The sequence below is a fragment of the Pyxicephalus adspersus genome, chromosome Z, assembly GCF_032062135.1.
Source record: "Pyxicephalus adspersus chromosome Z, UCB_Pads_2.0, whole genome shotgun sequence".
Lineage (NCBI taxonomy): Eukaryota > Metazoa > Chordata > Amphibia > Anura > Pyxicephalidae > Pyxicephalus > Pyxicephalus adspersus.
Window position 1 is genome coordinate 24,581,954 of NC_092871.1, and position 25,876 is coordinate 24,607,829.

Here is a 25,876-nt window from a genome sequence, read left to right on the forward strand (position 1 = left end):
TCTTTATACAATGCTGTTTTCTGTTGATATTATTCTTGTGCTTCCCTCTCTTTAAGGCCTGGACAAAAATACCTGTCATGAGAGAAAAATGGGGCTTGCAGTTGCCAATCTATTGGAAATTCTACTTGCCTGGCAATTATGATAACGGCTGCCTTCCTTCATTACTAAGGCACTAACTTGGAACAAGGGCCAAAGCCCTACTAGTTTAAATTGGATAAATATGTCATACTGGCACCATAACAAAATGTGTTCATTGTCTTAGTTATTTTATTTCTAAAGCAGCTCAGCCTGTAGAAAAGCCTGTTCTATGCCATTATGTGCTGATGGGGACCCTTGTCTTTTGTGTAGAAGCAGTGATTTTTCTGTAGGTATGAGACGCATTTCAAACGGAATGAAGCTATTTACATACACTAGCTAAAAGTAGCCCAAAAGTAACTGATTTGGGCAAAAATCTTAACTGTACAGCGATGCACTGTGGCATATTATTAAATAGCTTTTCGGGGTCGATTGCTGTTATTTCCTATGAAGGAGGACGCACTAGGGTGCTTTCTGTTCACCCTCCCCATTTCTTCTCCATAGAAGTGAATACAGGTAGTCCCCAGGTTACATATGAGATAGGGACTGTATGTTTGTTCTGAAGTTGAATTTGTTTGTAAGTCGGAACAGGTACTTTCTTTTAATAAATACCATTAGGACAGATGTTTGTCTCAACATATTATTAGGCAGCGTGGTGTCAGATACTATAAAAAATCCTCACTCTGAGTTAACCACAAACAAAGCAAAAAAAAAAAAAAACATTATGGAGCCTAGACATTCATTAACTCCTGGAGCAAGCTGTGCTTTGATATGCAAAAAGAAACAACTGCAGAGTTTGTCTTCATCATTAAGGAGTTACAAGAGCTTGCAGAAGAGATCAGTCTGAGCTGTGTTTAGCAAAAGAGTTCTTCTGCAAGTCATACAAACCACCCCCCAATCAAGCCTTCATCCTGCACAGGAGGGAGCAGGGAAGCCCTGTTCGTATTTAGGAGTCGTCTGCATGTCCGAGATATATATATAGATAGAGATATATATATATACATTTCTCAAGAAGCGGACTTTGCAAACTTTTTTTTATGCACTTTGAATGTATTTAGCATTTAAAATGAACAATCATTTAGGATTTACCAAAAATTAAAAATGCCAAAATTACAAAAACAAATGTATGATTCTCTGGCATGCCATTGTTTATGTGGGTTAAGGGGAATATCATGGGCTCCAAAAGAGGTGACCCTGGAACCAAAGTGCTGACTACATTGGGTACAAGGTCAGGTTTAGTTGCGCTTTAACTGCTAGCCTGAACATAACCTTAAAAAGATACTGACAAATGTGGGGTTTGTGCAAAAAAAATCAATCAGGGAAAGCGTTACAATCAGCAGTTATCCAGAGTACATTTTAAAGTGAGCATTTAATGGGTAAGGTGCCATTGTTGTTTTCTATTTAAGGATGCAAGCTGTCTTATTCATCCTGATGTTCGTTTTACTATCAGTCGTTGACCTTGAGCAAGCAATCGGCTAGTGATAAAAAAGTTCACATTTCTTTTCTACAATGTTCACTGAAAGTGAAAGTTTTTGAAAATGGATGCTCATCAAGAAAAACACAACTTTGCCAGTTTGGCTGTATTAAAGTGCAGCACAGTAACCCCAGTCTAGACTACTAAGGATTGTTGGCATCTGTCATCAAGACCCAATTATTGCAGATAATTCTCCACAAACTGTTCTGAAGTTGAACTGAATCATCTGCTTTTCTAGAATAAACTGGTTTTTCCTCACTATCCCACCAGTTGGAGGGCGGCAGGGCCGCCTGCCAAGGTTTTTCTGTGCACAGTTGAGGGTCATTGTTATCGTGGCTTTTCAAACCAATGTTTGTACTGTGCATGCCGGAGTGTAGAGAGGAGTCATTGGTCAGCTGTGCCCTTTTCATGACGCTCATTGCTGCATACTCTTTACCATTTAAGGTGCACATAGGTAACCGGTCACACCCTGTCTGCAATGCAAAGTGCATGGAAAGCAGCCCACATACAGTGTGCGCGTTACAGCTTACACACTTAGGTTTTTATTGCTTATTTTGCATTTTGTGTTTGAACAGGCATTTTAATGTCTGAAAATTTGGATCTGTTTGAGTTACTTAGAAGTTTGGGTTTAAAAAATACAATTGTGTTTAATCTTGTGTAATTACAAAAAAAAATCGGATTAAATACTCAAACTTGCTGCTATGCATTTCTATTTCCTTACATAAAAAAACAGGTTTTTGGGTGTTTAGAATCCCTGTCGGTTTGTAATGCTTATGTTGAAGCATTTTTTTTTCTTCCTCCTGTCCTGGGTGTATTAGATTCCATTTGGCTTAAAGTGACACCCATGATTTCAGTCTCAGCTGCTTCTATGATAGAGATTACACAAAGCTAAAACAGATTACTTTATTTCTCTTCTGAGGTTCACTTATTTTGCAAAATCCTAGTTGTCTAGATGTCCTCCTAATCCCAAAGCTTCAGGACCCGATCCGATAAATATGAAGCTTTTTAACATATTCTGGCTATTCTGGCTGATCCTCCTGCTCATTTCAAGTCACTATCTAAAATGCTAAAACCATAAGATATAAATGACACACAGGCAACTAGTATTTCTAGAAAAGAGGCAATGGTATTGCTTCTACTAAAGGATTAGTTTATTGGATCAATATAAAATACTACAACTGCTGTTGGCGTATTTTTGGTTGGGTGGTGAATGTAGGAGGAGGTTTAATAATCAGTGATGGAATGTTAACACCTAGAGGACTCTGACCCATTTACTTTCAAGCAATATGATTTGTTTGTGCAGGTTACTCATGCTACAGTATAAAAAATACCAGGAATTGGAGAAGTATGGAGTCCAACAATGACATAGCTCTGCATTCATCAAAACATTCCAACACTATTTTTTTTAAGTGCAGGCAGTACTGTACAGGTAGTCCCCATGTTACATACACCACAGGGACTGTAGGTTTGTTCCTAAGTTGAATTTGTATGTAAGTGGGAACAGGTACATTATTTTAATAAATGCAATTATGACAGATGTTTGTCTCAACATATTATTAGACAGTATGGTGTATGTTACTGTATAAAAGACTCACTGTGACTTAATCACAAACAAAGCAAAAAAAAATGTATGGAGCCTGGACAGTTATAAACTTTTGAAGTAAGCTGTGCTTTTGATATGCAAAAAGAAAGAACTGGAGAGTTTCTTTGTCATTAAAGAGTTACAAGATGTTGCAGAACACCAAGATGACTTCTGCAAATCATGTGTACTGTCCCCTCCCCAAAAATCCAAGCCTCTGTTCTGCACACAAACAGCAGGAAAGCCCTGTTTGTACCTAGGAGTAATCAGTATGTTGGATGTCCTTAACGTCCTTGACCTTGGATGTCCTTGGTATCAACCTCTTGCAGAGTTTAGACCATGAAAGTAGAAGCTGCTGGTGCTGCACAGTTTTGCTGCAGTACTCCTGTACTATAAAGGGACATTCTGATAGGTAGAGAATGGAGAGTGGCTGAGATAGGCTTGTCAGTCTGCTGCTTCTCCTTTCACCGTTCACAGGTTTGGGGAAAGATACGACTTATAAGTGTTACTAAATGCAGCAGAGAAGATCTAGTTATTTTACTTTTGCGGGACAGAAATTGAACTCGCAAACCTAGATTAATATTTGCAATTTAAATTATTACATTTTGTTTTTTTTCAAAATATCTAGGTTTCCTTTTTTTTAAAAACGGGTCACATTCAATAACTCCCTTGCACTAAAGTGAATGACGCATTCAGGTCTAAAATGAACATTTGTTGTAATGTACTGATTTTTCCCCTGAGGGTATGTGAATTCACTTCACTTAAACTTTAATAGGCATGGTGTCTGGTTCCTAGCACTGATGGGGACTGCCTTTGTTTTGTGATCTATTTTTAATGTCCTTTTCCTTTATGTGTATAATGCAGTAACGTCTTATCTCAAGCTCCACAACACTCGGATATTGTAGCTCTGTGCCTGGAAGTGACATCATTCAGTCCTTGGATGCCAATTTCTCCTGTCCATACTTTATGTAGGAAGTCTTTAACGGCCTTGGTATAGCACTGACCCTTCATTCAGCATTTTGTATGTTGTATATGGTCACGTTCAAACCACCTTAATTTGTAGCTAAAGACATGTGAAAATGCATAGGGGTTCTAGTTACTGTAAAAACTGGACTAAGTGAGCCCTTAGAGCAAACGTGTGCTAAACCCATTCAGAGCAAAGCAACAGGTGGGCTTTATCTTTTCCCCTTCATCCGCAGCAATATATACTTTGCTTTGCTCCTCCTTTGTGCATCTGGAGCCAGTAGATATCCAGTACTTTATGGTATAGGGGACCTTATGATATCTAGCACTAAATGCTAGATAAGTGTTGTCTGAGGAGTATAATTTTGTGGGTCATGTCATTCCAAATGATTGCCTTTGTAAGCTCTCCTTAATCTTTACTAGACTTGACCTTAAATCACCTGTCATTCACCTTCATTTACAATATCACACTTGCTAATCAGCTGTTGTGTGCAATAAAAATTGTTGGTTATCAAATGAGGACTATAGAAGTGCTTCCAGCCTAGCTGTACAGCTGACTTAATCTCAGATTTGGATTTTTAGTGCTTTGTAGTCATTGGGGCAATAGAGGTTTAAAGTTAGGTTATGTAGATACAGTAAAGTCATAGAACCATGATACATTATCTTACTGCTTTTGATAGAGCCCCAGAGCTTGCTCAACCTTCACTTTTTAACATTGAGCTACATAGAGGTTTTCTACGAAAAATGAGCTACTGCTGCCTTCTGATTGCACAGCTCTGACTCAACAAGAAAGGAGTTGTTTGTACCAGATCAATAGCAGACTTTACATTATTTTTACTGGCAATTGGACCAGACATTTACATTTATTTTACTATGGATTTTTAATTTTTTTTATTTTTAGTAACAGCACTATTGGTATTGGAGTTCAGATCAGCTGCAACCAGGGCCCTACTTTTGGGGAAGAAACTGGAGCTAGTTCCTTTGATACTGCTACCACCCTGCAACGTACTGCTTCCTGCATTCCCTGGGTTTTGTTCAGTAACATCAGATGGTTGGGGAATAAGCAATAAGAATCCTTCATTTACTGTTCTGCTTTATTTGCATATGTTTGAAAATTGAAGTTAACCATAGTGCAGTAATAGAATATGTTGTGTTTTTATGTGGCCTCTTGCCTCGGTAATTGTGACTTTAGAGACCAGCATTGCTTAGCATGATGATTTTTTTTTTCTGTCCCGCCAGTCTTAATGTGCAATGCTCACTGATCAATCATGGAGAGACATGTTCTGTTCAGTCCTTTTATTGCTGTAATTCATTTGCTGTACTGGAAGTATTTCTTATTTAAATGTCAAGCTTGATCATGTGTTTTTGCCTGACCTTTTCTGACAGATGATAAACGTTTAGCAACAAAGTAATTGTACTTTTATTATTGTTTTTGGTAAATTGTTCAGATTCTTTATTAGATACCTATGTGCACCAAGTATATTATTGATCATCCCTTTTAAAGCTGGCTATAAGATCATTTCACTTGCCATTTGTAATGTTCCTTGCTTGAAAGGAGTTCCTAAAGAGTGTTCGTTTTAGACCAGTAATATGATCAGTGACCTGTTGACTTGGCTGTTCATGTGGAGATAAATGAATTTCTAAAAATTCAGGTATTACCTCTCCTAAGATATAAGCATTTAAGAGAAGAGGAATCAAATGTTTCTTCAACCTACGTGTTTCGCCTATTTAGGCTTCCTCAGGGGTATTTACAAAGGGAACATTCAGCTGATATTGATGGTGGTAGAGTTATTTTGTAGGGGGAGATTCCATGGAAGGAAACCCAATTATTAAGAGGGTGGGTAGTATAGTTGCAACAAAAGCCCGGGCAACCATAGAGGATGTTGAAAGAATAACAGAATCCCACAGCCATTTGGTTCATCTTCTCCTAAAATGGTGTTTTATTAGGAGATTAAATGTTTAGTACTGTGGCCAACAACCCCAGTATTTTATGGGGTGGACCTCCCACTATTGTTTGCCTGTGTGGAACCCCCTGCATTATTGTAAGACCTAAGAAGTACTGTTTACTTCAATTGTATATGTAATACATATTATATTGCCAAGAAAACCCTATCTTTTTGCTCTTTTGTTATTGATCTGAATTGGACTGTTGGGCTTAGGTGAATATCTTCTTGACAAGGTCCAAGAGAACTTTTTGTACCTGGTTTCACAGAAAATACTGTTCATTCAATAGAAAACAACAACATATATTTTGGCTAGTTGTAATGTTTTAAATACTTATACCACAAAGCTCTTTAAAGTATCAGTATTATTGGCTATAACCTTTTGTGCTCCCGGGAAGCACCCCAATCTATTTATAGGTCTAGACCTTGGTGTTTTTCAGACCAAAAATCCAATGTAGATGTTGGTCTGTAAACTAGTTGCCAGGGGCCTTTGGTTTCTTGAGTGTAATTTCGCTTGTCTCTGAACAGTTGCTGAGAATTCCCGGTTCCTTGGCATCACCAGGTAGAACTTTGTTGTAATAATTATCTCCAACAATGCAGCATGGTAGCCTGTAACATATTGGAAAACAATTTCTGTATGGGAAATGGAGTTACAAAAAGAAATCGCTTTAAAATGGTTAGAGCTGAGCGAAATCAAATGGGTTTGTTAGTAAAACATTTATTTAATCAATGAGTTCATTACTAGACCAAGCCCTGGAGTGCTTTTCTGATGCTATATATTTGCTTACTTAAGATGCATCAAATGCAGTCTGATTGTTTGGCTGGTTTCCATAGCCAGATATTTTGTATAATGCACTCATTCCTCTGCCAGTAAAGAATTCTCAATACACTAAAACATGCTATGCTTTTTTTGCTACATCTTTGACAAAAAGTACTATTGTACATCATCCACTATACCAAAACTCAACTTGTGGTTAAGCTATAAATGCTTCAGCATTTCAACATTCCAATGAGTGATTTTCCTTTTGAGCTAAAGGTTATTCGTTCGAATGGTATTTATATAGCTGCATAGATATTGCACATTATAAATAAATGACAAGGTCGTTCTTCTTGCCCTTAATCATTATGGTGTGCTTCTCCACTGGTAGGTAAACGAACATATATTAGAGAGGACTCGCTCATCCCTTACCAACCTTCCCAGTTTTGCTATCGGAGTCCCCTAAAATTCCCATTTCTCAGAAAGCCCAAGATTGCTAATGCTCCCTTGCACCAGTTTGAATGCTTAGAATTCTATTTTTTGAATGACAATAGGGGTTTCCTGCCCATATCCACATCTACACCCAACAATTCTGGGTATGTTCGGGATCTAGTGGTGGTAAGGGTGATAGGGGGAATGTAAATCAAAACCCCTAATGTTGGTGACTGTCCATTAAGGGTGGCCTACATTGCCAATTATGTGTCCAAGGATGCTGAACAGATTTACAATTTTTGGTAAAAAAAATGTACACAGGTTTACCTTTTTCTTACAAATAATTCAAATGATCATTCATGTCTTGACCACACCACTTTGCATGGTATACTTTTGGTGCTAAATAATGAAATCAAGACAAATTGCTGAAATATGTATCTGGGAGATGCATTACCTGCCAAAACTTTTGTATTTCTGTCCACTAGAGCCCTATCGGGGACCTGATTTTAATTTTTTTCCAGCATGCCCTTTTTTGGCATCGGATCACTGCAACACAACTGGTTGGTTCCCTATGCTTCTTCTTTCTCTGCAAGTCTACGATTTGCTCTTCAGGGGATTGCAAAAGGTGTATACCAAGTGAAATCGAGGTATTTAAATTGCTTGCTTTAAAGATTAACATCAGGATACTTAAAGTGCGTCCGCTGCACTACAAGGGTAAATGCTCGTTTTTGTCTAGAGGGTATTTATAAAAGAACTTTATTTGCCTTATTTCTCATTCTATTTTTCTCCAAAGACACAGAATTTCTTTAAGGTATTTTTAATAACCTTAATAAGTTGTTGATTTGATACTTATAACCACATTTTGTGAATTTTTTTACCGCTTACTTTTATTGGATGGTATCTCTTGGTGGCTGATAATTAGGGACTTTTGCATTTAGATGAATTGATTATCGTGCATAGAAATGTTCCAAATCCTGGAAAAAATCTCCACTGGGATCTGTTTATTAAGTATTAAATGACTTTCAGTGAAACATTCCCTGATGGGCAGGTTTCCAGGTCCATGTGTTTTATTGATTCTCCACCAGGGATGTTTCAGTGAATGTCAGATTCACTGCTTTATGAATAAACCACCATGAATGGATCTGATTCTTTTGCTTTGCTTCATTGATAAACTGTGCATGTCATGTTGTTTGAGTATCACAATAGGTATTTCTCTGTTGTATTTGTAGAGAAATCTTCATTCCTAGCCAGATCCCAGAAAAGAAAACATTTTCCTTTTTTAAATGAAATCTTAAACTTGAGGCTGCTCATATTCTGGTAAGCTATGGAGTTGTGTAGCTATATAACTATGCTTGTTTTGTCATTTTTGTAAGGCAACATTGCCCTTTGATATATAATCATATACTGACAGAAGGAAATTGTAGGCATTTAGAAAGGTATGTCTGAGGGTTTGTTCTTTTAACTCATTCCTCCTTGCACTCTGTGCAATGAGTTCACACAGGACACACCCTGCTTTTACTGTGTGATTTTTGCTAAATACAGGTTATTCGCCTCATTCTGCTTGACAGCAGAGGCAGAAACGCCTGACTTCTATTCAAGTAAGACCGCTTCCTGTCTATTGCTGGACGAATTTGTTGTGTGCTTTTTACTTAGTATTCCTGCTACCGTGCTGAATGGCGTTTTAGGTGAGTTATATGATGTATTAAGAGTTTTATTGCTTGCTAGAGGTTTCGTCATCCCTTGTATGTTGTATATGTCTGTGCCCTTTGCTTCCAGAACAGGCAGTTTGGATTCATGTTGGTTTCTGAGGGTTAGAAAGAAGAAAGTAATGAATGAAAGGAATAGGATGTCTATTGAACATGTGTGTCTCCTTCTTTCCTTCCTTTCTCAGTAAGCTCTGAAACCAAATAGGACATTAAATGTAGTTCTTATGAGTAGTTGGCAATAGCGGCGTCCATATTTTCCAAGACCTTGTTTTAATTAAAGCATATCTAACTTTGTGGTTTAAAATAGTACAAGAAAATGTGACCAATATCTAAAGCTTAGTTCACACAATAATTGCTGTTGGAAATTATTGTTGGTGCTCATTGTTTTTTACATTAAAACAAGAGAAGTATGGACCAGGCTGTCATGTGCAGAACGGAGAGCAACCGGGAGATGCCCCACTGCACTCTCACTAGTAATGAATAGAGATTGTTACCATTCTGGTACAATGGATCACTAAACATCAAAGGGCAGGTAAAAAAAAAAAAAAAAATATTTTTTTTTAAAGAAAATTTGTCATGTGTACAAAGTGTCACGGTTCATTTTCTTTCTAAAACACCCAGAGTTGAAAAGCCTGTCCCCTACCAACAGGCTGCAGAATGAGATCCATTTTCCATTTAGTGAAGAGGCGACCTTTTTGCTGTGTTAGCATATTTCAATCTTTTCTACCCAGGCTGTTGCTGCTCTGGAAAGAAAACCAATTGTAAATTATGTTTGACAGCTTTTGCTTGATGCACTTAGCAGGGAAGGCATTTAGCCACTATAACCTGAAGGTTCTTTTGGGCTTTAACAGTCACTTGGTAAGTGAAGACTCATATTTGTGCAGGCACAGTGAGCTTTCTTTTACTATGACAAAACTATTTATGACCCTAGAAATATTTTCATACTATTTACACAATCTTTGGCCAGGATAATACAAGGTATTTACAGCACTTTGACAGATTACCTATGCATCACGTCAATGTATAATAATTGGAAATTTTCAGTTAGAGAAATCACGCTTTTAGTTTACTGAAAAAAAAGTCTTAATTTGTATTGCTGATGTAAAGAGGTTCTTTTGTGATTGTTTCAAGCTACACTTACCTGTCACCAGAGACCACCAACTCCTTGTACATTCTATGCTGTTATCTGTCGTCTGGACTACTGTAACATCCTCCTGTGGTATTCCAATAACCCCACTCTCTCCTCTACAATCTATTATGAATGCTGCAGTCAGACTCCTCCAACCTTCCAACCGCGCCATTTCTGTTGCCTCTCTTTGTAGTTCTCTTTATTGGCTTCCATTTCACCTTAGAATCAAATTCAATCTCTTGTGCTTTGCCTTCACACCCCTCCACAGTTTGTCTCATTTACCTTTCTGACCTGCTCCTCCAATGACCTACTAATAACTCACTTATAACCCCATCACACACACGTCTACCAAGACTCTCCGGAATAGTCTTCCTTGTCCTAGTCGGCTTGCTCCTACTTTCTGTTCATTTAAAAGAGCCCTAAAAACCCATTTTTCAAACTCCCCTACCTGTCTTCTTCTGTCTTTTAAAACCCCCACTACTTCCCTCCATTACATATCCGCCCTCCTATTGTGTGACTTCTTCCACTTCTTAGATTGTAAGCTCTTGGAGCAGGTTCTTCTTCTGTGTCACTGTCTGTATTCATCTGTTATTTGCAACCTCTATTTAATATACAGTGTTGCATAATATGTTGGCGCTATAAAAATCCTGTTTAATAATAAATACACAGAGCTACTCATCTCTATTTAGAAGGGAAAAGGGTGGACGAGTGGGAGGTACCCGCTGCATCTTCCCAGTAGGAAATACCAGTTGTCCGTTGTTTAGTGATGAGCCACAGCAGATTGCTAAGGACATTGGGGACCACTGTACACATCTGACTTTCACCTAAGTTGAATGATTTAGTTATTTAGTGTGACGCTAAATATTTAGGTCAGCTGGTGGTGACAATTGTCTTTAAATGTGATAACTTGAAAAAAATGTACCTTTAGTCGGCTTGTTAAGATGTTTTGATAGGGCAAGTTGTGTAGGTGTGTATTACCACTTACAGATGTCCCCTAGGTAAACATACCAAAGGGAAGAATTGAATGCAAACCATGGACTGCATTCTCAAGTTTTTATTATGCGTTTATCAAACTTGCATGTTTGAAGAATGATTGTTTGGATCATTTGGAGACATCAATAGATGGATTCTGCACAGCCAGCTTCCATATAAATCTGTAAGCATTGGGCTTGTATATACTCCCTGCTATGTAGGTATTTATCAAGCATAACTTTGTATCTTTTAGTAGGTGCAGCTTTTTAGCCTTCATTTGAAGGAATGTGGACTGTCAGTCTAAGCTTGTATAGACATGTTTAAAGAAGTAGGGAGAGTCCTATTTGCTGTCGGATTCACATATTTTAAAGATTGAGCTGTTTTAGAATCACAAATTTGGAAAACGACAAACTCTTCACGATCTACTGGTAATGCCGCTCTTTTTAGGTTCAATTAACCTTTTAATTAACAGTTTCTCTGTAGAACACAGCCTAAAATGTGATATGGTTTTGGGTATAGCACAAGTCTTCTGAAGTTATAAAATAGCGTCTGAGTTTTTCCTGGTTGTGTTCATATAGTTTAGCAGATGAGCAGTTCTCACTTTTGCTTTATTTAGCACTTTCTTACTTTGGCTTTTTTAGCCATGCAAAACACAAAATCTAGAGCACAGTAGCCCATATCACAACAGAGTTTGTATTGTTGTAGTCACAGCAAGAATGTTGTGTGGTGTTGTACTTTTGCATATAGTCATTGCATACTGAACTTGTTGGGTTATGAAATAAGTATATATTTGCTATGTTTAAGTTAGAAACATCACAGATATGTTCCAATTGGATTGAAAAGGCCACTAGTCATTATCGGAACAGCAAAAGACATCTGAAAGATTTTGTTTATACCCTAGTGTATATTTTGTTTGTTGACTTCTAAATTAAATTAAACCTGACCCAAACATGGATCGGAATGGGCTGTTATGTCTGACATTTATTCTAATGATGCCATCCACCTGGGTGTCATATTGACTGTTCTCTCTCAATGACTCTCCTGACCCATTGATTGTTCCAAATCAGTGGCTCAAAAGTTTTAAAATCAGTAGACCAGTTTATTAGCCAGTCAACTAGAATTTCAAAATGAGGTTCATAATGGAGACTGCAATATTTATTTTCAGAAATTGCAATGTTTATGTTAATTTATGCTTTGTATATGCAAAACAAAGCTACAAGTTGACTCAAATGCACTTTCACCTCGAACCCTAATGGAATCAGATATAAAAGTTCAACCCTTTTCCACTCTATAGAAAACCAGAAAAAAACACTTTCCTGGAGCAGACTTCCAGTTTTGTATGGAAGCTTTTTTTGCCAGTTTGAGTCTGCCAAAATTTCTCTACTTTGCCAATCTCATCCAACACACATCTAACTTCCATGAGATTACATATTTTTATGACCTGATGTAGGGAAGCAAATATTTAAACCCCAAGTATTGTGCAGCAATTTCTGGCAATGATCTATGTACAAAGTTTTTCAATGTTCCCACAGCAGGCAGTAATGAGATCTCCAGTCTCCATTTACTAAAAGCTCCAGTATCTCACTCAAATGGGTTGACCCTTTTAACTGTAATGTCTATTTTCCCCAGATGGTGAATAGTTATAAAGCCAATTATAGAGGCAACTGTTTTTCTTTAATATGCAGTGATACATGATTGCTTTATTTAAATTGCTGCTACTATAGATGTGCACTTGTTTGTAAACTCCTCTTTTCTCACTATGTTTTATTTTCTTACAGGCTGAAAGTTATACCAACTAGGATATTTTTATAAGGATTCTGTTGCACTTAGGTAAGTTCTGTTCTATTAATGTTTTTTTTTTTCCAAAACTGGAAAAACTACTCTATTAAAAAGATATAGAATGTTTCTAGCTGGTGCAATGTGTAACTATCTTATTCAATATGATTGTCAGATTCTTTCAGACTGCTGCTGATCACAATTTCTATATCGATCAAAATGTAATTTTTATTTCTTTGCAATCAAGTGTCCTGAATACTACTCATTTAAAAAGTTATCTTGATTCACTAAGACAAGGCAGCACACTACTGTGTGTTGCAGAATTTTTAGCTAGGATATTTTTTTCAGACAGGTCTGAATGGGCCCTGTATATTTACGTTATTTGTTTTACATATAGCCACTTAATTTGTTTGAATCTTGAACATTCAGTTCACTGACCTTTTTTAATAAAACAAATGTAACTAAACCAAATGCTTGATGGCAGCCTTCCTAATAGAGACCAGATAATCATTTTGACTCATTTGACTTATTAATTAAAATGTTTGACAGAAGCATTCTTTAAGGGCTAAATACTGATTGGATCAGGGAGGGCTGGAAATGATAATATGTATTTACAGGTGAACAGCCTGGTGTCCTATTGGAAGATTTTCTTGTACAGTTGACAATCGAAAAACCGGCCATCATAAATCCTGTTCCTTCAGTTTTCCAGCATTAATTTCGGAGAGCATTTTAATACAGGGACTGTAGTACCCTGTTTGGCCACTTATGTTTTGATGGCGCTGTATTGCAGAAACAGCTGTTAGGTCTTGCTTGCTACACTAAATACACGTTGAGACTCCCCTGCTGCCTGCTCTCCAGAACTGTGCCAGATGTCCGCGGTTCTGCGAGAGGAAGGCTGACCTGTGTGTGGAGATAAGTATAACCTTCAAAAATCTGGAAATATTTGAAAATCCAGCACTCCTCAGGTCCAGGGGTTGCCGGATTTTTCAACGTCAACTGTACCAGCTTTTGTTTTTGGTTAAAACTGTAAACTTATATAGATAGAGCTCATTCATATAATAAAAAACATGGAACCCTAACCTTTTTTTTTTTTTTTCTTCTGACTTCAGGTACACTGGAAAATGTTTGTTTTAAACCAGTGTACAATAACCTTTAATACAATTCTCCCTACTGGGTGCTCATGTGTTGGAATTGGAATGCAAGTAACTAAACACCAGTTGTCCAGCACAGGAAAGGTCAAATAATCATGCATTAGAAAGGAGTTTTCTTCAGAAGAGAGACTCAGAGCTACAAGAAAGCCAGGCATTGTTTGGTGATGCTCATTCCTCTTACATATCAATAAGTTTGGGCATAATTAGGGGAAGTATTAGTAAACTAGCAATCTCAGTCAAAATTAGGTAAATTAAATTGATAGAGAGATCTTCTTTCTCTAGCTAGCAAGAGCAAGACCTCCATTCTATTTGATCGGTGGTGCCTATAAAGTTCTGCTGTGTCTGTGTTTTGTCTACAATACTTTTTGGGCTGATGGCACTGCAGGTTAAACTGGAAGCTGCAACTCCCTATTTTGCTTTAACTGGGAAGGTTTTTTTTTCTTTGCTTTATATGTGCTACATAGCATGATGGGCCTTGGAAAATATGTTTAGAGCTCTGTAATGCTGGTAATGTTAGCTGCATAAGAGTGTTAATGTTATTTTCTCTTTATTTTTAAGGGTTCTGCTGCCACGAACAATGGCACACACTACGCAGATCTCCAAAGATGAGTTGGAAGATTTAAGAGAGGCTTTTTGTAAAGTTGGTAGGTATTCCGTGTCTTGTTTTCAGATTATTGTGCTGACGTCTTCAAGTGTTCTGTTTTTCAGCACAAAAATAGTTCCATTAATATGGTGTTGTAGTAGCTCTTGAGGTTCAAATGAAACCTCTTCACCATAGATTAAATTCCATAACAGAACACTGTGTAAAATAGAGAGGCTCTTACTCTTCTGATTAGTCTTAAGCTTCATTGTCCTATTCTTTTTTTTTACACCTTTTATGTCATCTGCCGAGTTAAGGGTTTTAAGGACTTTTCAGGAGTTTCTCTCATGTATCCCAGACAGTGATGGTGTGTCTGGAAATTATGTCTGGTATGTTGTTTAAATAGGTAAACTTTCCAAAATGGTTATTTAAGTTTTTTGGTATTTCATGGAGTCCAATCCTAGGAAAATAGGAATTTAAGAACATAAAAACCTTTGCTGTTGGAGTGTGAAATAAATATAGAATCAAATCAATCCAGTATTACTGCTTTTCTGAACAGAATATGTTCCTTTAATTTTTTTAATGCCTGCTACAATCACATATATATATTTTTTTTTCCAAGATGGCAACCAAGGCATGTAGGGATGACTATATGGGCAATAAGTTGGGAGGCGAGATTCTTTGATATGTTGGAACAGGCTGTAATTTAGCCTTAAGCCAGACCTAAACTCCTAATAAAAAACTAAATGTGATCTAGCAGGGCCTTTTGCCTGAAGGGGACAGGTGATGTGTTCTGGTGCACACTTTTTGTGAGAATGTTTTTTATCATTAGACAAAGTATGAAGATGTGGGATCCTGGATATCCGTTCTGTTCTTGACCAATCTGGAAGACATTTAGGGGTGCTATACATATCTTTACTTTCTGTTTCTTAAATTAGTTACTTGCTTTCTTGTGTCTAACCAACAAATTCTATTTTAATTGTGCCTCTGTGTATCTGCCCCTTTGTATGAGTCACAGCCCAGTAATTTCCTGTGCATCAATTCAGCTAACAAGTCAGAATATTGCTTTCACAAAGTTTTGCATAGGAAATCCATTTGCTGCACAAACATTTTTCAGGCTGCCTTTGTTGTCCTTTAAAGAGCGGGTGTAACTAGAGATGAACGCGTATAAATGGAACCACATGCACACTGCTTACTTGCTCTGTGGAATGACAGGAACTGACTCAAAGGAATAAAGAACACTAAGTATCTGTCATATCGTGGCATTGAGAAACCTGGGATCGAATACACGTGTGGAGTTTATTGAACTTGGCAGGACATTAACAAAATGGTTCTAGCAGACATTCAGCTTGAAGTTCAATGTGATCCATCTTTGTTATAATCTTTCCTTATTAGATAGTGGAAAGTGTTTGTCTCCCGTCTCTGGGCTTGTTCTTTTGAGTTCTGAAATCAGACCAATTACAGTGCATCTCTATCCATACCTTTTTTCTTTTTGCTTTAGATTGAGTAGGAAACAAAATCCTCTTATTTCTTTGTACTCTTTGCTTCCCATTAGAATCTATTTTCACACTTCCTGCCTGGGGTTTCTGCTCTCACATCAAGTGAAGTGAAATCTGCAGCAGGGTAAGAAGAAACTAGATCCTTGCCTCCTTTGAACTTCGGTCAGATTTTCCCTTACTTCCTATATTGGTGACTAAGTGTTGGAAAAAAATTTGGTCAGCAAGATACAGAATTTCCTTTTTGCTTAATACGGTCGATTAGATAATCTAGTAGTAGTTTTAAATTTCAGTTTCAAATGTAGATAGAGAACTGGTAGCTCCAATACAGATTTGAACATGCTATTTAGATAGGGGTTTATGGCACTCTAAAAAAGGGAAATTTTTTTATGCACTGGTTGACATTAGGATGGGACATCATTTATCAGGGTCATTCTTGGCTGTCCTTTTCTAGGGCATGTGTGAATACCGAACTGATGTAACAGAAAATGTAGTTACATGACAAATGTATGTGGTCATATGCTTCTTTTGTTCTCTACAAGTCTTGGAAGTCACCTGGATTTCAAAGGTTGTTGGTTGAGAGTGTAAGATGAAGTCTGACCAAGAAGCCCAATATTGTTTAGGGTAACCTTTGCTCTTGCTGGTAGGAAGGGTGATCTTTGAACAAGGTATACCTTCCAACTTTAGTTTTTTAAAAGGACAAAGAGTCTGGAACCACGATAATGTTGCACACTAAGTTCATTGTAGGGAAAAGTGGGCATTGCTACATAGTGCCAAATATCGGGCGCTTTTTAGAGTCTATTTACAGTATACCGTGAATGTCTTTTTGCTGCTGTTCTTGTAAAAAAAAAAAAAAATACTGAATTTACTGTGCCATATGTGAGCGCCTAAGAGATTAAAGTCAGATTGTTAGTTTGTGTATTATATGACCAAAGATTGGTTGGCACCTGAACTGAGCTTCCTTCACAATCATTCCAAAATAAGGGGCATTACTATAAATGGATCCCCCCTTTTGCTGCTATACCAGCCTTTAATGCATTTAATATTATGTGTCCATTCTGCCAACAGAGCACATGTAAGCAAGCTCAGGTTCTAATACTGAGAAAATCTCCACGAGAAAATCTTGTGGACAGCACTTCCGATAATCCAAAAGGCAGTCATTAGGATTGAGTTCAGCTTTCACTGCAGGCCACTTGAAGTCTCTACGCTAAGTTTATCAAACCATGTCTCTGCAGCATTTTTGCATAAGTGTACAGTCATGTTAAGACAGAAAAATCCCTTTCACTATAACTTTCACTGGAAACATAGATTTAGAAAAGGAACCACATGCTTGTATCCATAAAATGTGTGCAATGGTCAGGTGCTGTATCTTTTTTGCTGTATACTTGTTTATCTCCGAACAGGTTTCCTATATTAGTTTGTACAGCCCAGAAATCCAGCTGTTAAAGGCTGTCCTAAGACAACATTCTCCAGATTCAAAACATCCAGGAATGCCAGACAACACAGGCCGCAAAGCCAGGCTTCCCATCACATGATATTGCAACACAGACCAGCTAATATGCCTAACTAAAATTTATAGCCTTGCAACTAAGCAATAGCCTTCAATAACTTCAGTTTAGGAAAGAATGGTACTTATTTTTTTATAAGCCAGAAGGGAAGGAATGGATAAACAGGGCTTTTACCCAAGTCTCCCCTTTGGGATTCAACTATGAGCAGAAGCCCAGCGCTAGTCTGGGTCTTTAGCTTGTTTTATTCAGTTTTGCTGATTCACATGCTTTGGCCCTTCCATTTCAACTTAGAATGCAGCTATGAGTCTGTTGACATGATGTGCAAAATGGTGACACCCAGTGTTAGGGTTTTTTTTTTTATTATATGAAGCTTATAGCTTTTTACATTTAGGAAACATAAAAATGCAGTGCTGAATATAGAATACACACGTGTTTTACATACTGTAAAATAAAGCATATTTTAACCACATGTCGTCATTTCATGTCAGAAACCATAAATAAATTATGGAACAAGGCTTCATGGAAAGATGAGGAACCAGACATCAATCGGCTGATGAGTCGCTCTGCAGGTTACATTTTCCAGAAAGAAATGTTTTTGCTGAGAAACCCATTTTCTAAGCCAGTGAATCCTTCCCTGGAAAATACATTGCCACATCTTTGTAATAATATTTATTTCCATTATGGTGATGTGTTCTACATGTTGCCAAATAAACCCAGCAAACCGTGCTGCTGACCTCTAAAAATGGAAGAAAATAAAGTTGGTAGTTTTATTGCTGCCATACATATAAACACATTTTCAGCATTCATTTCTTTTGCCAATAAAGAACAAAATTTAATTGTTATTCCCCTTATGCCCATCAGCCTTCACTAGCCTATTTCCCTGCCACCTCGAGTCTAACTAAGCTCCTTTGTCCTTGCTCCTTCATCAGCTCCAACATCTTACCCTGGTCCTCTTGTGGGTTTGGGTCTTAGCCCATCCTAATTTGCCAGAACAGAATAACGTAACCTTTGGGTGCATGCATTCTCTCCTGGCAGCCAGCCATGCTTGGGTTGTAAACTCAACTGCCTATGCACAGCTCAGTGTACATTCTGCAGAAGGTTGTCAACAGGCACAAACGAGACAAAGCTTGTCCCTTCTGCAATAAAGGCTCCGTTTGTAATTTTTGATTCTTACGTTTAGTTCTACTTTAAGGTCTGCTAAAATACTTGGTATTTCCACATATGGGTAAGCATGTGACTCTCTTCTCTCATTTGGAACTTCATGCGTTTATTTTGTTCATCTGACCCACTTCATTTTAAAGTTTTATTAAAATAACATTTATTTGATCATTTATATTTACTTTTCATTATCATTATCCATTTTCGTATATTAGAAGTAGATCTGCTATTTACTGTCAGTTGAGAATGCTGGCTGTACAATCATTCTACCATTTTTAAAGGACTGTCACAATACTGTGTCTCTACTTTATATTTTCAATCTCTGCATCCAAGGCCTTATTCTGTTTAACTGATAGTCACTCGTTTTTTGGTAATAACGTTTTGAGGATGCAGGATAACATATTCAAAGGAAAAAAATACAAAAACCCTTTACCATGTGTTACCAAGTGTTGGATCTGAATGTTGGTTTCAAACTTGGACTTGCCTTTGTTTCCCTGCTCCCAGCAGCCCAAGAAAAGGAAGTAGTGTGGGTTATTAGGGAGGAATGTTAAACTTTAAGGCTTTAAAAACTTTAGGCTTGCTTTCTCTTCGTTGGATAATATAATCTCCTGTCTGTGTGTTGTATCTTCTTGCATCTGGTTAAAATGGGTCTCCATTTTAATCTTTTGGTGCATAGATTTTTTTTTTTTGTGTTCCTGATAGAAGAAGTGGAAAATATTTCTATCAATCACAAAAGTTAGAAAATCTCAGTAGCCTCTGAGGCGGCAACATAGCTACACATGTTCTAATCCTTCCCCATGATATCTAAAAAAAAAAAGTGCTTTTATTTGAGATTACGAAGCGATCACTTCCCTGACTTCCTTTCTTAGTGACACAACAGGGCGTTAAGGGAAATTTTACCAATGGAACAACAGATAGCATTAACTTTGCCTTGCATGCTAACCCTTCTGCTTATTCTCAAATCCTTCATTTGGAATGTAGAACCAAGGGATTACACTGTTGTTGTCTTTTCTAACCCTTTTTAAGCCACGTTTGACCTGCAACTTCTGCATCCTCCCAGCTGTTTGTGAGTGCCTTTATATGGTATTATATCATCTTATTTTTTCCCTTTCCACTTGCATCCTGTGGTTCAGGCTATTTACAGTACTTTGAAGGAAGCCAAGTCATGGCTCTGTTTTCCTCTCGTACCACCTGCAACTGGATTCTCGCAGTAAAGTTTTTGCTGGGGCTCCAGGTCCTCAGTGCATTTTTCTTAAGGCTTCTTTGACTTTTTTTTTCTTTTGTAACTCTCCCAGCTGGTCATCATTAGGTAGCCGAGATCCTCAGGGCTCTCATCGGAGTATGATGTGACGAAAACTTGCTGGTGTGACAAGATTTCTCATGTAGAAAGGAAAATATTTTTGCAGACAAGGCACATGTGTTTGCATTCAAGAGTGGACACGAGTGACCTAACATAACCCCCTTTCCTTAAATTTTTTTTTTTGCGTTCTTTAGAGGGTTAGGGTTACCGAGTACTGTGATGTAGTGTAAACATTCCTGTTCATTTTCAGTCTGCAGAGTTGATTCAGTCTGGTCTGCAAAATAGATCACTAGACATAAGAATGCTGTGAAAACATTTTATGGGGTGATTTCAGAGGCTTCAAATTCCTAAGAATGTGGCTTTTACCTGCCAGCGGCTAAAATCTTTTACTGTACACTTTGACCTCTAACTGTAGCCTTCAATTATTTTCTTGGATGGTTGGGGGGGGAGGTTTTTGGAGGTAATTACTCAAATGATTTAGTTTGATCTATCCAAACCTGAAATTTCATTGCATAGGCAGAATATGTTGTGTTGTATGGACAAAATAAATCTTAAACACATGCACATTTTTCAGGGTTATACCTGTTGCATGTGCAGAAGTAAAAAAATGCTATCTTTGCTGCATTAAATCCCAGACAGTGTTAGCCATGTCCAGTTCTGATCTGCTAGACTACAGAATACCAGAGAAGTTCTGGGCTACAGATAGAGAACTGAAGGGTAAAGTAGTCCAATGGGGGAGAAATCCAGCATGGCTCACGGTACTGCTTTGCTTTTTAGTGTATCAGAGGCAGCACCCTGTTACGTCTGCTCACAGTTTTTTTTAAATAATGGTTTAACTGATATTCTGTAAAGGCTTTTAAGGAGTTGTCTATGGGGAATTTAAGTATCGTAGTTTCTTGTCACGTAGCTGTTTTACATGCAGTTTGATACATTGACACTTTTGATGGCTTTTTACTTTAGAAGGTTTTTTTTTTTTTTTTTGGTGCCAAAGGAAAATATGACTGGGGGAAAAATGTGTGCATATAAATCTGGGGGTATATGTAACAGGGTATATGTAACTAACTAAGGTTAGTTAGGTTAACGATAACTGTTGCTGTATATTGTGACATTTCTGAAATGCATTCATACATACTTGTAACTGTCCACTTTAATATCTGCCAAGAATGTGAAATCAAACTATTAATAACCTCATTGGGAAAACAATTATGACTTACTGTGTGTATGTGTGTTTACCATGTTCTATATATCCTTGATATTTTTTTTCTTTTATTTTGTTATGTCTTTTGTTTTTCTGTTCTGCCTGTTTGCTGCAGCTTATATTGTATGTTCAGAAAGGCTCTAACTGTGCGAAGTTATTATCTAACAAGATTGTGTTTGTTCCGTTTTAGATCTGGACGGCAGTGGGTACATCTCAGATTATGAGCTCCATGATCTATTTAAGGAAGCCAACCTTCCTCTTCCTGGATACAAAGTGCGAGAGATCATTCAGAAGCTGATGAATGAGGGAGACAAAAATAAGGATGGGAAGATAGGCTTTGAAGAATTTGTTTTTGTAAGGCCTATTTTATATAATGCAATGACGTAATATGACCTGTGTTTGTTTTTCCCTGTTGTGTGTTCAGACTGGCCATTGTGGCTTTCGAAGCCATAGCAGAATGTTAAGACACCTGTCCATGACATGCTGCAAAAAATGTTTGTCAAATTTATTAGAACAATATTATGTCTCTAAAGACATCAGATTTCTAGCACTAGGTTGAATGCGGGGAATTTCTCTAATTTGCTGCTGATTTAAAATCAACAGCCTACGCTAGATAACAGTAACTATTATGGCAAATGTCATCGTTGTTAGCTTGCCAAATGCAAACTCCTCAAAGAATTAGTGGTATCTGAATCATATGCTGGTTTATTACGACTTTCTTAAACGAGAAGAAATCCAAGTCTGTCCAGCCTTCATGATCAATACATATAGAAGTAAACTCATATTCAAAAAAAAAAAAAAAAAAAAACTATAAGGTCATCGGGAGGTATAGGTTTTTTACAGTTTAAAATGTCCAGCACTTTTTTTTCATAGATGGACTAAAGAAAAATTTTAAAACTTCAAATTGGAACTCCCTATCCTAGTCACTGAAAGGTTCCCGTCATGATTCCCAGCTCCTACTATGGCAGTGTTTATGGCCGATTTTTGATGGAGTGTGAACATATTAGATTTATGATGACAATATCCTTGAGTATTTGACAGACATTACAACTCTACAGCCAACTAATCACACAGTACATTCTGAAGTTTACTTTATGGGTTATAGGTCTCTGCAGGAGATCTGTGTGTTAGCCAAATGTTTGGGCTGAGGCTGGGAAAAAGTTCTTTTAAACCATTAACTCCTTCTGTTATGATTAGCCTGTGTTTTTGTAGTGTAAAAGAAACACTAATTGGGACACAAAAAACTAGACGGAAGGTCTAACCTTTCCAACCCTGTCTAAAATGACAAAAGGTTCTGCCTTCAGATGCACTTTTTAACTACTATAAAACCAGTCTAAAGAATAATATTGCTTGAGTCTCTTGCACTAAAACCCAACTACTTTCTGCAGAGGTCTCAAAGACCACACAAAAAGTATCTGTTGCATGTTGCCTGTTCTCAAGCTGGGCTTTTACCTTTGGTCTACTCACCCTTCTTATTAGATATTCCAGTATTTAGCTATGTGGTGTTTTGTAGTTACAACCAGAGTGCTTGGGGGGGTTGTCCACACTATTGATGGCTGGTTGAATATCAGCATTTGCTGACAATGGGTCTTTGGCTGTGACCCTTATGGATTGTTCTTTGAACTGTGCATCTTTTGTTTCCCTTGGTGTAAAAACAAAGACAAGTCATGCATTGCCCTTGACATTATCCACATTTTTTAATTTGTTTTTGGTTTGGATAAGAGCAGTGGATATGTTATACAATTGCACAGCTACAAAGTCTATGCAGGAATTTGTTATGCCAACTCAATAATACACTACTTTTAGTAAATCACAATCATGGGCACTCTATAATGTCAACAGATGGGTACAAGACTTGTTTTCCCTTCAATTTTACCCTTTAGTATTTCTCATTACAAAACACAGTAAAGTATATTTGTAAGTTTCAGTCCAGTTTTATGAAAGGGTATACTGATAAGAACTGAAACTATAAAGAGAGGAAACTTATACTTGGTATAATCATTAGTTTTCAAGTGCAACTCTAGCCACATTTTGTTTCTTCTAATATAGGTAATGGTTAGAAACTGCCTGTTTTTATTTACTACAGGCTGGTGCAAATTTCTTTTCAGGTAAGAGTACATTTCGTTTAATTTGTTATTGAAACAGGCCACCCCATAGCATTCATCTAGTGTTTCAGAGACAACCAAAAAAAAAAATCTGTGGTCAGCATGACAAATACAAATGATTCATCTCCTCAGCAGGAAATAAAGAAGGCAAAAGTAAACAGGGCTACTTACCCTTTCCTACTCTATCCTATACCGGTTGGAATATAAAAGCCATGGCTTTGAACAGCCATGAACAAGAATGAAATCCAACTGCAAGGGTGTGATATCATGGGGTTTGATCTCGTGAAAGGCACATTGATGTCACCTATGGAACCAAGTAGCATTAAAGGCCAGAACAGAGACATTTTTTTTTTTTTTCAGCCATGTTTACATATGACTGTTTTAAACCATTTGTGTTTGAGCAGAGGCTGGCAATAATAGGCAGGTCTTGCTTACCTAGAATCCCCATATTTAGATGAAAATATTGATAATTTCACAACACATTTCGTTAATTGCTACAGGGTAATGCATTATTTTGTTGCAGTTTAATAAAAGAATAATGAAGCAACTAAAATAATTTTTTTTTAACAATGTTTTTGTTGTGTAACTTGCAGCTGGTTGTATGTAACCATGTAGGAAAGTAGGTAATAAGGTAGTAATATTTTTAAATCCACTAAAAAATCAAGTAAAATGAGCCAAAAACCCTAAAATTAGCTTTATAATCCCATGTTCTAAAAGCAGGTTATGGTGCAGCAGAGATTTCCTGGGTGGGCGGATGTGGATTTACCAGACACAGCTTTTTCAGATGAAAATGATATGCCAGATAGTACATGTTTTTCGTTCCCATTAAAACTTCAGTTCAGATAATCATTTTCTCTGTATTTCTTTCCAGCTTGTACAAGAACTGAAGAGCAGTGACATTGCCAAAACATTCCGGAAAGCAATCAACCGCAAAGAGGGAATTTGTGCTATTGGAGGCACCTCAGAATTGTCTAGTGAAGGGACCCAACACTCCTATTCAGGTAAGATGGCACAGAAGAAAATGAAGATAGGTAACGAAGAGCATATAATACTGGAACTGAGATGTACCTGAATTTTGCAGTTGAATTTGGCACTGCTTCAAAAACTGAATATGGTGTGATCCATGAAATCCATTTTTGCTTGGAAATTCTCCCAAATTTTTTTTTCTTAGTGGAAATGTGCGTTTGTACTTAGCTGTGTACTGGCGCACTTTTGCATCACTGTGGACCAAGTACTTGTTTAAGAAACACAGGCTGTAGAGCCAAGAGGTGCTTGCTGCCTGTATACATGCCAAATGCGGATAATTCTAACCAATACTAACTGCCCTGCCAATATGAGAAACATAAAGTGTATGTTGAAAGTCAGTGTAAGCTGGTAGGAGCGTGTAATTGTGTTTTTTAAAACTATTTGTTCACCCCACCAAAGAAGGCAGAGTAACTTAAAATTCAAAAAAATGTCGTCCCCCCCCCCCCAAATATTTGCATATACAAAATACTTATGCTTTTCACATGGGGAATTTTTATGTCACACTGTGATATCTATCGCCGTATTATTGTTGTGTTGTATGTTTATATCTATCTGCTCTGTACCTGACGTGTCTCTTTTGCACATAGTATTAGAGTAGGCCGTGATGCAATGATGGCTCTCTGCTGTGCTGTCAGCATAGTGTCATCAAGCACATGTACCAGGACATTACTTGATACATTTTTGTTAATAAAACAATTTATTAGCACCTCTCCTTATACAGTGTAAGTCAAGTGATGTCTTTTTGGATTTAGAGGTTGTAGTGATACTACTACTACTTTTAAACAATATACTTGACTTTACTTGGGATCTTGTTTGGGGTGTTGTCTGTCTTTTTAATAAAAAGTTTGTGGTCTATTTTAGAGGAGGAAAAATATGCCTTTGTCAACTGGATAAATAAAGCCTTAGAAAATGACCCGGACTGCAAACATGTCCTTCCCATGAATCCAAACACCAATGACTTATTCTTCGCACTTGGAGATGGCATTGTGCTTTGGTGAGTACTCGTGTAGCGCCTGTCCTTTGTTTATACCAAGAAGCAGCTTGATGTTGGCAGGGCAGCTTTTTTCTGGAGAATTATTGTTATTAAATATGTTCCTATGTATTCTTTAGTAGTGTAGAAGTATTCTTGTGCTACATAACTAAAACATATGCAGCAGTAATAGCAAGGTGTATAATTCCAAGCATTTGGAGAAGAAGCACACTTTTTAGCTTAGGTATATAGGCAAAAAAGCTCACCCCTTCCCTATTTTGCAGGCTATAGGAAACTAATATGAAAAAAATGATTGGTTAAACAAAGTGCTCCCCCCCAACTACTTTTCCTTTTTATTAGCGTTTCAAAATAAAATAAAGAACATTTGAAGCTATAAAATAACACTTTTTAAATGCTAAAAATACATTTATCAGAGGTGTAAATATTCATTAAAAAGGGCACAATAGAGGAGGAACAAAGGCAGAAGTACTTGGATCTGAAAAAGGAATATATGGGAGATATGGGTATAAATAAATGTGTTATTTGGGTTGAAGGAATTGCTCACCTAATGAATCTTG

The 25,876-nt window shown here is 37.3% G+C and overlaps 1 protein-coding gene across 1 annotated transcript in view; it reads left to right on the plus strand.

Moving 5' to 3' along the window:
* The window catches only part of PLS3 (plastin 3), a gene marked incomplete at its 3' end in the record, with an annotated part of 59,381 nt that overhangs the window by 17,028 nt on the left and 16,477 nt on the right, over positions 1 to 25,876 (plus strand). The window contains 5 exon segments of the mRNA XM_072431008.1: positions 12,809 to 12,860; positions 14,516 to 14,601; positions 21,388 to 21,551; positions 24,174 to 24,303; positions 25,190 to 25,322. Coding sequence (XP_072287109.1) covers positions 14,535 to 14,601; positions 21,388 to 21,551; positions 24,174 to 24,303; positions 25,190 to 25,322 — 494 coding nt within the window.